The sequence below is a fragment of the Lolium rigidum genome, chromosome 5 (genome assembly GCF_022539505.1).
Source record: "Lolium rigidum isolate FL_2022 chromosome 5, APGP_CSIRO_Lrig_0.1, whole genome shotgun sequence".
Lineage (NCBI taxonomy): Eukaryota > Viridiplantae > Streptophyta > Magnoliopsida > Poales > Poaceae > Lolium > Lolium rigidum.
The window spans coordinates 78882987-78895225 of record NC_061512.1 but is presented as its reverse complement, the minus strand read 5'-3'; the positions used below and the strand labels follow the sequence as shown (position 1 = coordinate 78895225).

Below are 12239 nucleotides of genomic sequence, written 5' to 3'. Positions count from 1 at the left end.
TGGTACAACTTCTGTATTGTTCCGAGAAGTAATACAGAACAGAGATCATGCCGGCCCCGAGTCGAAGGAAGAAAATACTCCTAATAAATACCAGCACGCACGTTGACGTTGCCCTTAGCTAGCTACCTTCCGGCTTCAGGCCTTGAGCTCGATTCTAGCAGACGAGGTTGTAAGATTGCTTCGTTCCGTCGATCGAGTCGAGCAAGAGGAGGATTATCTAGCTAAGCTAGGCAGCCATGTCGGAGTACGAGAGGTACGTGGCGATGGCCGCGACGGCGGCGGGGACGGCAATGGTTCTGCACGGCCTGCTGACAGGCCTCCTCCCCGACGAGCTCTCCTTCTCCGCCCTCCGCGCCCGCCTCTCCTCCCTCCACACCATCGTCATCGACGAGACTGAGGGACTCGCGCCCAATCACCTCTACGACGCCGCACGCGCCTACCTCGCCGCGCGCGCCGCATCCGACTCGGGCGTGCGCCGCATCCGCGCCTGCCGCGTCGACGAATCCTCTCAGGGCATCGCGCTCACCATGGACCACGGGGAGGAGACCGTCGACGCCCACGACGGAGTCCAATATACCTGGCGCCTCGTCTCCCGCGACCCCGCCGCGGTCTTGGGCTGCTCCGCTAACCGTCGCGGCGCTGCTGCCCACGGCCGCGGCGGCCTCCAAGTCTGCCTCAGGTCCTTCGAGCTCAGCTTCCACAAGAAGCACAAGGAGAAGGCGCTCGCCTCGTACCTCCCCTTCGTCCTCGACACGGCCAAGGCCATCAGGGACCGCCAGCGGAACCTCAAGATGCACATGGTCGAGTACGACGCTTGGACCGCCGTCGACCTCCGCCACCCGTCCACATTCGACACGCTCGCCATGGACCGCACGCTCAAGAAATCCGTCATGGACGACCTCGAGAGGTTCGTGGACAGAAAGGAATACTACAGCAGGACCGGCAGGGCGTGGAAGCGCGGGTACCTGCTCTACGGCCCGCCGGGCACCGGCAAGTCCAGCCTCGTCGCCGCCATGGCAAACTACCTCAAGTTCGACATCTACGACCTCGAGCTCACCGAGGTCAAGTCCAACTCGGACCTCCGCAGGCTCCTCGTCGGCATGAGCAACCGATCCATCCTCGTCGTCGAGGACATCGACTGCAGCATCGACCTGCACCAGCGACCCGGCGACCAAGGCCCCGATAGGCGCGCCCCCAGGCCCGGCTTCACGGGAGATGACAGCGAAGACAAGGTGACGCTGTCCGGGCTGCTCAACTTCGTCGACGGGCTGTGGTCGACGAGTGGGGACGAGAGGATCATCGTCTTCACCACTAACTTCCGGGAGCGCCTGGACCCAGCGCTGCTGCGGCCCGGCAGGATGGACATGCACACCCACATGAGCTACTGCACCCCGGAGTCGTTTAGGATCTTGGCCAGCAACTACCACTCTGTCAAAGACCACGCCATGTTTCCGGAGATCGAGCAGCTCATGGAAGAGGTGCAAATCACACCGGCGGAGGTCGCTGAGGTTCTGATGAGAAATGACGGCGTCGACGCGGCGCTTCTGGATCTTGTTAAGTTCATCAAGGCAAAGAAGGGGGCAGCCGGTGAGAGCAACGTCACAAACCATGATGGAAGGTGCTAGGAGGTTAACTAAATTCTACTCGGCAATGCGCGACGGAATAAGATCCGTACGAGTTTCTAACAATGTACAATTGTAGTGAAGAAGGTTTGCCTTCTCTTAGCGGTTCACGTCATTTAGAAAAGACACTGAATATAAGTTATATAATGTATTATCTCGTATTGTCATCTCTAACAACTAATAAGAGTTCATTAATTTTAATAAAAAATCAGATTAACTTATTTTGTAAGGGATGGTCCTTTAGTTAAGGAAAGATAACCTTCTTTTTTCTTCATTCACTCTTCTCCAATTAAACAACATGCGACAACCCTCTTGAGGTAGAAATCCTCGCATTTAACGAAGGTCTTGCGCTAGCTCTAGAGCGCACGGAGAATCCCATCATCGTCGATCGAGAGTGATTGTTTTTTAGCGACATCCATGATCATTGATCAATAACAAGAGCAATCAACCGTGCCAAGGTGGCAACATTTGTTAGCGACGTCAAGAGCTTATGTAATTAGGGTAGAGAGTGCTAGGTTAATTTTTATCAGTAGAGAGTTGAATGGTGTCAGTCACATCCTAGCTTGATATGATTACACTTCGCAATGTACCATGGTTTGGCACCGTCACGGGCCAGCCATTATTAGACTGCCTTGTTTGCAGGATGCAGCACCCATTCCTTGATCAATAAAAATTTCCCTTTCGTCAAAAAAAAATGACAAAAATAAGAAAAGGCCGACATCACCTCATTATACATGTCCTAATCTCACGGCGGCGGGACGAAAACTATTGTTTCTTGTATCTATTTTTTCGCTGCCACGAGTGAACTTATCATTGGGTCCTGCAAGCAATCGCCACGCTAGTGGGTCTCTAATTGAAAGGAATTTGCTAGTTCTTGGTTTTTTAGTTAAGTTCTTGACTAGTTGAGAGCTAAGTTACCTTTCAAATAATTCGTCAACCGCCCGATCTTTTATGGGTTAGGATCGGTTGACACTTTTTGTGGGGAGATGAGCCATCCCGCTATTTTCTACTTCCTCCGATTCAAAATAATTTCCTAAAAATAGATGTATCTACATCTATACATTTTTGAACAATTATTCTAAACAGAAAGGAGTATTTGTTTTCTGGACGTCGTGGTGTTGAGAGGTCTCTTTGTTTCAAGTAAGGTAGTCATGTGTTTGATTGGTTTTCAAGATTTATTTACGATTATTTTGCAAGGCAGTTATAGGGAATGCCATTTTTTCTTTCTGTTGTGGGCTTGTTAGTGTAGTCACGACATGCAAAGAGAAGAAGAAAGATCAAACCAATATGGGGAGACACATGTATTTTAACGTGAAAAATCCCTTCGATGAGAAGGGTAAAAACCACGGGCACTAGCCAGCAAAATCTTTATTGTATGTGGAGAGTTTACATTGCTTCGGGGATTTCGGAAATTCAACTAATCCCATGCAGTGGCTTACAGGAGGTGTACGTAGCAGTGCTGACCTAGGTTGATGGTGATCCAGCGACGGGCCTCGTTCCGTTCGTCAAAGGTTATCCTTTATAAGAATTTAGATCACAACGTAGTGAGCCACTGATCTTTTGTCGGTGGTGGGCTCGTTTGTTGCAAGGCTGAGCTACTCGTGAACCATTCAATTGTGTTGTGCTTTGTGCTATTGTGGCAGTTACAACTGAGATTTTCCAGTTCTAAGTGAGGTTGCAACCGATTTTGTTCTAGTTGCAAGTGGGTCGCAAACGAGATTGTTATAGTTGCAACTGTGTTGTAACCGAGATTTACCAGGTACAAATGGGTTTCAACAGAACATTTTCCAGTAGTAAGTGCGGTTGCAACAAGTGAAGTTATAGCTTGAGGTTTTTTTTTTGTTACAACTGGAATTACAACTGCGTTCAGTCATTTTTTAATTGTCAATGTGGTTTTAACTGTGTTTTTTTTTCATTTGCAACTGAATTATATTCCAGTTGTAAATTGGGTTGTAGGTGATTTTATCCAGTTACAAGCAATGTTAAGAAAATCGGTAATCGTTAACTGCTCGGTCGGCTTGGGAGCAGCGATTAATCGGAATTCGGACGATTAACTGATTTAATCGGTCGGCTATTAATCGGTGCAACATACACAAATTAGCACTTGAAAATAGTTTATATAATAAAAATAATAGTATATGAGCCTCTATATGCCTGGCCCTACTTGTCTAGAGCCTAAAATCTCAAAAAACATGTACTCTTCTCCTCCGTGACCTAATCTTCAAGGTCACGAGCGCATCAGGATCCACTAGCCGAGGTCGCGTTCCTTCCTTCCATTTCTTCTCCTCTCACCTCTGAAGTTTATCTTCTCCCACCACCTACCTAGGGTACGACCCCTCTTACACCTCAACCACCTAACCTATTGAAGGCATCCTCGAGCTCCCGCACGAGCTCCTGTATCTGAGGTCTGGGCAACTGCAAGCCACTGGTCTAGGAGGGCAAGTAACTAGTTAGCGACAGTGGAAACTGAGCTGCTGGAGGCTACAATCAAGCGGGAGCTTCGCAAAACCTACTTTAATGGGGAGGGGTAGCGCCTGTACTAGCAATATGCATTGAAAATTTTGCAACTTTTTTGACCAAGTGTAGTAGTTAATCGGGAACATACCTAGTAATCGGACTTTCAGTATGATTAATCGGGCTAAAGGATTAACACAAGCGATTAATGATAATCGACACGGTTAGACCCCTAGTAGCGATTAATCTGCCTAGTAATCGCTGAATCGGCCTAGTTTTTGAACAATGGTTACAAGTAGAGTTACAACTTGTAGTATTAGTGTGTGACCGAGTGACATTAAGAACTTGTAATATTTGATTTTCTGCGTGTATTATGGATGGACAGAAGCTTCTTACGTTACAAAACAAGAAATAAAAATCATGGCAGTAGATCAGTAACATATAAACCTATGGGTTCAAGCATGACAAACGGTGGCTAGAAATTACCAGGCCCAAACAAATAGCCCACCATTCCAGGCCACGGTTGTTCCATACCGTCGATGCTCCCTAATGAGAAAGCATCGAAACTTCATTAGTGTACAACTACTAGTACAACACTTGGCACGGGTAAAAATATTTTTATAGGGACGAGTGTACGTACATATGTGTGTGCGTTTGCGCCTGTACCGTGTATCATAAAAAAATATGCCTTTTCAACAACTAATTCACCACACTTGAAATATGACCAACTTTGGTTCCAGTTTTTCCAATGTTCAAATAGTGCGCCACAGCGCCACCTAATAGCACGTTGTACCATCATGAGCAGTGTCTCTCTAAATGAAATGTATGTACAATCGCCCACTATTTGTTATAGCATGCTATTTAAAACGTTGCTATTTTCTCAAGGAAGTCTACTGCCCCCTGTCTCCTGCGGTACTAGTTCTACAATTCTGCAGCACAAAAAGCGCAAAAGATGAAGTGATATGACGTCCACGTCAATGTTTCCACTAAATCAACATCCAAAATAAATCCAAATCCGGCAGCATATATCACATGACAGGAGTCACATCAAACTAGTAGCTTGAACTAACTAGAGCTTTTCTTCAGTACATGTTTAACGCTACAATAAGAAAACCAGAAGCTAGCAATCAACAAATTATTCAGCAGCAATGTCTGGGAACATAGCATCTGAAATTCTGAAGGTTCTTGCACTAAAACATATGTTATGCAAGTACTCGGTCCTCCTCTAGTCATCCGACGACGGCCGGAGCATCAACCAAGGAATGACATAACCGCCACCGCTGCTCATTCGTTTGATCGTTGTCGTCGTCTCAGATCCTGGCTCTGAGGTGTCACGTCCCTCTGTGGTTTGATGCATGTCCATGTTCAGACTAACGTTTGCAGTCAGAAGAAAAGAACTGGAGATTGAAGCAATAAAACATGCACTGCATAGGAGAAATTAGTGGATGAATGCCCTCACCAGATGTTCAGGTTGGGCAGGGAGGCAACTGTATTATTGCAGAAAGGAGCAGGGCGGTTCTTGTGCAGGGATGCCTCCAGGACTTCAGCCTTCTCCTGTTGACATGAATAGACACAAAATATTTGATTCAGTTCACCTAAAAGTTTAGTCCAACCATATGAGCAATCATGCTGTGTTCAACCGAAAATTAAAGCAAACTTTCTTTGCAGGAGTTAAATTTACCTTCTCCAGAATTTTATTTTGCTCCATCAACATCCTTTCCTGCAGCGATGAAATCAAAGGATTAATAAAGTGCAGGTACTGAGAGGACTATCTGACCTTCAAGAATCAATATATTGTAAGATTTGCCTTGTTTTGGAGCTCCCCGATCGAGTTGGTTAAGAGATGATTCTGAACGAATTAACCACAAAACAGTTAGCTATAGTGAAATGATGACCAAGAAAACATAGCTTTTACCTAAGTAATAGTTAGCAGTTCTTTGTGTGCACCTTTCTGAGCCTGATGTTCCGGAGGGCATTGCCAATCTGCTGCTCAAGCTGCTGGACTTCCCTCGCTGTCAGGGAATCCAGTTGCTCTCCCATAAGATTCCTGAGTGCACGCAGGATTAGTAAAAATTAGATTAGTTATTCTAGAAAAAAAATGTATGACGTGTGCACGTTTAGCATTTTTCTTCTCAACTTCTGAAAATGGTAAGACACATTCAGATTATTATTTTTAACTCGCTTATCTTTTGTCAAGAAATTATCCAGCTGTAACCAAAATGATCAATTTTGAATAACAGATGATTTTAATTGATTTGTACTACTTTCAGTAGTAAGCTACGTGTACCTTATGATACTACTTTGAAAAATATACTTGTTTTTTATTCTTAGAGATACTAAGCGGGTATTCAAAACTGAGCTCGAGCTCTGCTCCTGGAGAAACCAGCCAATCAATTGCCTTAGCGTGCAGTCATGTCCTTGTACTTGCCAATGGGTAAATATCAAGTCACATGTTTCTGTTTATAGCACTCACTGACATCAATAAATGACATCTTTGCCCGCACCCACCCCCACCAAAAAAAATTAGTAAGCTGCGTGTACCTTTACGATAGTACTTAAAAATGCAGCTTTTTTTTTTAATTCATAGAGATAGTATGTATATACTTTACAGTTTTGCATACGCAACGATATTAGTGACACCAGCATTTAAGAATTTATTTTTTCTATGATAGTTTCTTAGTTTTCATTTGTGGGGTAAAAAACTATTGTCCCTTTTGTTACCTTCGACTCTTTTGCAGAGCTTCAATCCTAGAAGTCAACTTGATATGATCGTAGTTCATACTCCCCTGTCCAGTACAAATTTAAAATAGTACTTGGTAATTAAGGTAACAAGCGCAATAATACATAATTAGATCATTGCAGCATACATAAGATAAAGAATGTTAAAATGTACTCCATACCTCGAGATCGGTGAATTCTTCGACCACGTTTCCTTCAGATAAGGAAAATCTCTCATATCGCTCGAGGATTCTTTCCATGCTAAAGAAATAACAAAATCGAGTTAACAACAACAAGTAATTAATTGATCTGCACAAACCAAGGAAAATAACTAAAGTTGCCTCAATCAAAGGGCGACGACAAACTAGTGTAAATGAACACGTTGTGCTTTGTTGAAGGAATCTTTTGGTACCAGCATGCGTTAGTAGAGGTCGTACGTCCCACGCATGCATTTTTTCAGGTGTGTACGTCGGTGCAGAGAGTAGTGTACTGCAATACTGTATAAGAGTGCCGCGGCATAGTTTTCTCAATCAGCTACACAGAACGGCGAGGAGCGACTAGTGTAGAGTGTAAGTAAATAGGCACGTTGTGTTTTGCTCGAGGAATCTTTTTGTACCAGCATGGTCATGCTCTCACACATGCATCACTGTTTGTTTTTTCAGTTGTGTTTGTTTGGTGCAGAGAGGGTACTGTACTGTATAGTAGTCCCGCGGCATAGTGGCAGTACAAAGAGCAGGTACATGTGCGTACTATATATGGTTCCATAAATAGAACATACTAGGCCATGGTCGCCAGCATGTACCGAAACAGCTGAGTATTTTTTTTTACTTCAAGGGCAATAGTTCCATAACAGGAAATAAACAGAAAAGGGAAATGTACCACAAATGTTATATGCGATCGGCTCACTGGCTAGCTAGGTAGATATATCTACGTAGTACAGTAGTATTTTACTCTCTTTCTCAACAAAAAGTATGCCATAGTGAAAGGAAAAAATATAGAGTAACAAACGTGAAAAGCCTGGAAAAGAAAAGAGAATAGCAACACCGGAATTAATGGAGCCGCCGGCCGGAATGGGTGCTGACCTTGTGTGCGCGGAGTACTCGTAGAGCCTGCCCTTGGCGGAGAAGACGATGACGGCGACGTCGGCGTCGCAGAGCACGGCGATCTCGTGCGCCTTCTTCAGCAGCCCCGACCGCCGCTTGGAGAAGGTCACCTGCCGGCTGACGTTGTTCTCGATCCGCCGGAGCTGCACCTTCCCCCTCCCCATGCCGCCGCAACGCAATGTCCTCCGGGCACAGACCGCCACCTGCAGCTGCTATGTTGCTGCTATTTTTGGCAGTGTCGAGGTGAGGAGCGTGGAGGTATAGGTAGGCGGTGTCAGGCAAGCCTATTTATAGTAACCCGGCGGGGCCGTCACTGTGGGGGCCGACAGTGGCACGGGCGGCGCTGTCGAGCTATGGTTGGCCGGAGGGGCTCTGTTTCGTACGTGGCCGGAAGCCGTTGGCTCGGTGCCCCTGCGGGGTGGCAGCCCACGCGCACAGGCGCCACACACGCCGCTGTCCGCCGGCGAGTGGCGGGCGACGGCACCGAGGTGGTACGGACGGTGGAGGTCCCGTGGTCAGAGGAACTGCAGGTGGATTCCGTCTCGGTTGTGTGGCTGCCAGCCATGGCTAGGGGTGGTAACACTCGGACTTAACCAGTTTTTTTGCAGAGACTTAATCAAATTATACTCCGTACTAACTTTGCTTTAACAAAAAAAAGTATACGTATAACTTCCTTCAATAATAATAAAAAATATACGTATGCCTTAACCAAATTCTTGGCACAACATTTTAAGACTTAAGAGCATCTCCATCCAGCGGCCGCTTTGGGGTTAGCGGAGACTAGACCAAACCATATTTTTTATTTGAGAATTTTAAACTCACCAATTTGAACAAACTACTCGAATATAATTAAAAATTTAGTATTTTAACTAAACTAAACTAAATCTAGTCCTCGTTGTTGGAGGGCATGTCGATGAAGCTAGCATCCTGCACCGACCACTACACCATCGTGAGGCCCAGCTAGTGGCGACGATAAGGCGTGGAGCATGGAGAAATAGCGGTGACATGATGAGACCGGTGTATAGGGGGCGGCCGTGGGAATTAATGTCGATGTTTGTTTAATGCCCATGACGTGTCGATGTAATCTGCATGCCGTTAGGGGGACATCGTCTGCTAGGGAGCCAACGAGATGGGTGGGCACCATTAAACAATGATGATTAAACTCTATGTCAATGACAGTTTTGGCCCACCTTTCGGAGACTTATGTGGCGGCCGTGTTCGCGTGTGTCCAATACCCCCAATTTTATGACCATTTGGTACTAAATTTTCAAAGATTTGCAACCATTGCATCCACTTTCACTAAACAGGGTCACAAATCAATACATTTTGTGTAATGCACGGCTGATTGCGGGTAATGGGAGCCATACACGTTTTTGCGCCGTTCGGACCGATGGGTGCCAATTTTGTGTCAGAGCCCCCATTGGCTAATGTGGGATGTGGTGGAGATGCTATAATGCGCAGATATAGAAAGCTCAAGGCAGGTTTGTGTAGTGCATCCTGAGCCTGAGTAGCTGTGGTCAGGGTGTGGCTCCGTCACTTGTTATGCGTTGGGAAAACCGTCAGGATAACGGGTAACCCCTTAATTGGAGATTAGCACATACTTAAACATGATCTGAAAATATGCAGCATAATCAATGTAAACATCAGCACCACTGTGTACAAACTCGTGGACCGTTACTCGTGTCGGAAGAAAAATATGCAACAACATATATGGAGGAAATGGTCTAAGAACTTGTCAGACACTCCTTGAGCCAATGTCTCATCAAGTTCTTAGGATTTCCGAAGTGGGAACTGCAACACCAAATCAACACAGGGACACCAATCCTTTTTATGTGGAAAACCTCTCAACTTGAGAGGAAAAACCACATGTCGAAGCCACCCAAATCTTCTTCCACTATAATCAAATGGGGATACAATAAGTTCTTCTCTAGGGAGCACTAGAGGTTCTAAGACATCAAGATACAAGCAGATCTTGGATGCCAACAACAAGATTTGGAGCACAAGAGTTACAGACTGGAGCAATCTCACCAAGAATGGTGGAACAACATTTTGAAGGAGACAAGGATGCATATCCAGTCTTCACAACCTTGTGGGCAAGGCCCGGTGCTTGATGTACCTTCTTCCTTCAACTTTCTCTCTTTCCCTTCTCTCTTGGTTTTCTTACCCTTTTCCCAATGGATGCTATCCTAATGGATTTTTGTTACCCCTCTAAGTGGAGGCATGATGGGTTACTGAAAGAGAAAAATCTATCCTTAGTGTTATGTGTGTTTGATAACAACACAAGAATGAATTTCACCGTGTGCATAGTTTGCTTTGAATAGATTTGCAGGTGCACGGTGCCCTCGCTGCACCTCAGGATCGGAAGACTCAAGAGTAGCTCATAGGTTTTCTGGTTTTGTGTGTGTCGTTGCCTAATCGACGGTACCTCGGAGGAGGGATCCTCACGAGGGGGAGAAGAAGTAGGGCCCATAGGGCGGAGTGCACACGGGACGGTGGTACGCGATTTACCCAGCTTCGGAACACCTACACGATGACAGGGCCTACTGCTGCTAGTCTGGAATTATCAGGACGCTTTCGCGTTGTTACAATGAGTTGTGGTTGTGCCTCTAGGGCTCCCGGGATCCGGCTTATAAAGGCGCACGGATCTAGGGTTTACATGGAGAGTCCTAGCCGAAATACAAGTTGCCTAACTGCGGTACAACATCTTACCGTGTACGTCAAGGATCCGCCTTCCTCCAAGTACGTGCTGGATCCGGATACTTCATGGGCCGTCACGGATCCGGCCTCCTTCGTAGGTCGGTTGAGATCCGGCTTCCTGTTCCTGGGCTGGACTTCATCCTTCAGGATCTATAGCAACTGGGCCGCCCGATGGGCCACATGCCTCATCACCAACTATGGGCCACCCGGGCTTGTCGGATCTAGGCCATGCCGTTGATATACCCATAAAGTATACCCACAACAGTAGCCCCCGAAGTTCTCCGAGATTCATCATTCCTCCGACTTCATTAATTTGGATCCGAAGAGAATCTCGAAGAGCTTCAAAACTTTCACTTGATTCCGGGTTCATCTGCTCGGAAATCCTTTGTCTTCGGAATTGGTATCGCAACGGAGATTCCGCCTTTCCCGCGCACAACTTCCTTATTTCCCGCGCTAAATTTTCGTAGATGCGAATCTTTAGCCAGAAATTTCGGGAGCGCATGGTTAAGTTACCTCTACGTCGTTTTACCGCACTTGACCTAAGACACGTGTCATCCATCCGACGGTGCGACCGTTCCGTTTCCACCGTTGGATCCGAATCCCGAATCTCCGCGTGTGGCCTATAAATACCCCGCGGCTCGGTAATTCTTCATTCTTTCACCGCGCCTCACCACTTCGTCTTCCTCCTCGCGCCGCGCCGCCCGACGGATCTCAACTCCGGCGAACCTTCCTTACGGGAGCTTCTCGCGCTACCGCCCCAAACCTCTCCTCGAACCAAGATCGCCACGGTTGATCAAGAAATCAGCTCCGCCGCTGATTCGTGGTCATCGGAGGCTCGAATCCGCCGGTTCGTCGACCTCTACCTCGCCAGAACTTCGCCGGACCGTCGCGCCATTGCCGGTACGTGCACCGGTCTTGTAGAAGAAGAAGTAGTCGTAGTGTAGATTTTCCGGTTACTCAACTTAGCTCGCATGGGTGCAGCCGGAAGCATGCCTCACGGTTCTCCTCACTACACTGGTAGTTCTCCGAGTAGCCCGGATCCCAGTGCCGTGGAACCAATTTGCCCGGATCCCATTGCGTACCTACCACCATATGTTTCCGACGTTAGGCTTGCTCAACCGTTCTCCGCCTCTTCCAGTATTTTACTAGGCCGGATCCCAACGGCTCGGAGAGCTCGAAGAGGAGCTACAAGGCCAAGCTAGAATGGCAGCCAAGGTACAGGAGGCGGAAAACAAGAAAGCGTCCAAGGCCCGGAGCCGTGAAGGGGTGAGGGGTCAATGGTGGCCCTGCGAAACCACAGACGCGGAGCTCCGGGAGCTTCAAAACGAAGGCATGATCTCCGAGCATTGGAGCTTCACGCGCGATTCCGACGTCCCCAAGCCCGACACGGATGAACGTGTCATGAAAAAGGCGTGGGTCGAGCGCGAATTGTCGCTCCCTTGTTCGGAGTTCTTCATCTCCGTCCTCAATACGTACGGGCTCCAGCCCCACAACATCTGCCCCAACTCCTACCTCCTGCTCTCGAACTTCGCAACTCTTTGCGAGGGGCATCTTGGGATCCGACCCGACGTCAAACTATGGCAATTCTTTTTCCGAGTGAAGAAGGAGACGAAGGACAAGGCCATGCTAAACTGCGGAAGTATGA

The 12239-nt window shown here is 47.1% G+C and overlaps 2 protein-coding genes across 2 annotated transcripts; one reads left to right on the top strand and one right to left on the bottom strand.

Moving 5' to 3' along the window:
* Positions 1–236: 236 nt before the first annotated feature.
* LOC124656143 (AAA-ATPase At3g50940-like) lies at positions 237–1625 on the top strand. The gene has a single exon (XM_047194943.1). It carries the CDS (start codon positions 237–239, stop codon positions 1623–1625), a length of 1389 nt encoding a protein of 462 aa, XP_047050899.1.
* A 3906-nt stretch (positions 1626–5531) lies between these two features.
* On the bottom strand, positions 5532–8061 carry LOC124656142 (MADS-box transcription factor 20-like). The gene is made up of 7 exons (XM_047194942.1): positions 7877–8061; positions 6977–7055; positions 6798–6862; positions 6024–6123; positions 5884–5925; positions 5758–5796; positions 5532–5630 (listed from the first exon to the last, which is right to left on the bottom strand). Exons 1-7 carry the CDS (start codon positions 8059–8061, stop codon positions 5532–5534), a joined length of 609 nt encoding a protein of 202 aa, XP_047050898.1.
* Between the last annotated feature and the right edge of the window lie 4178 nt (positions 8062–12239).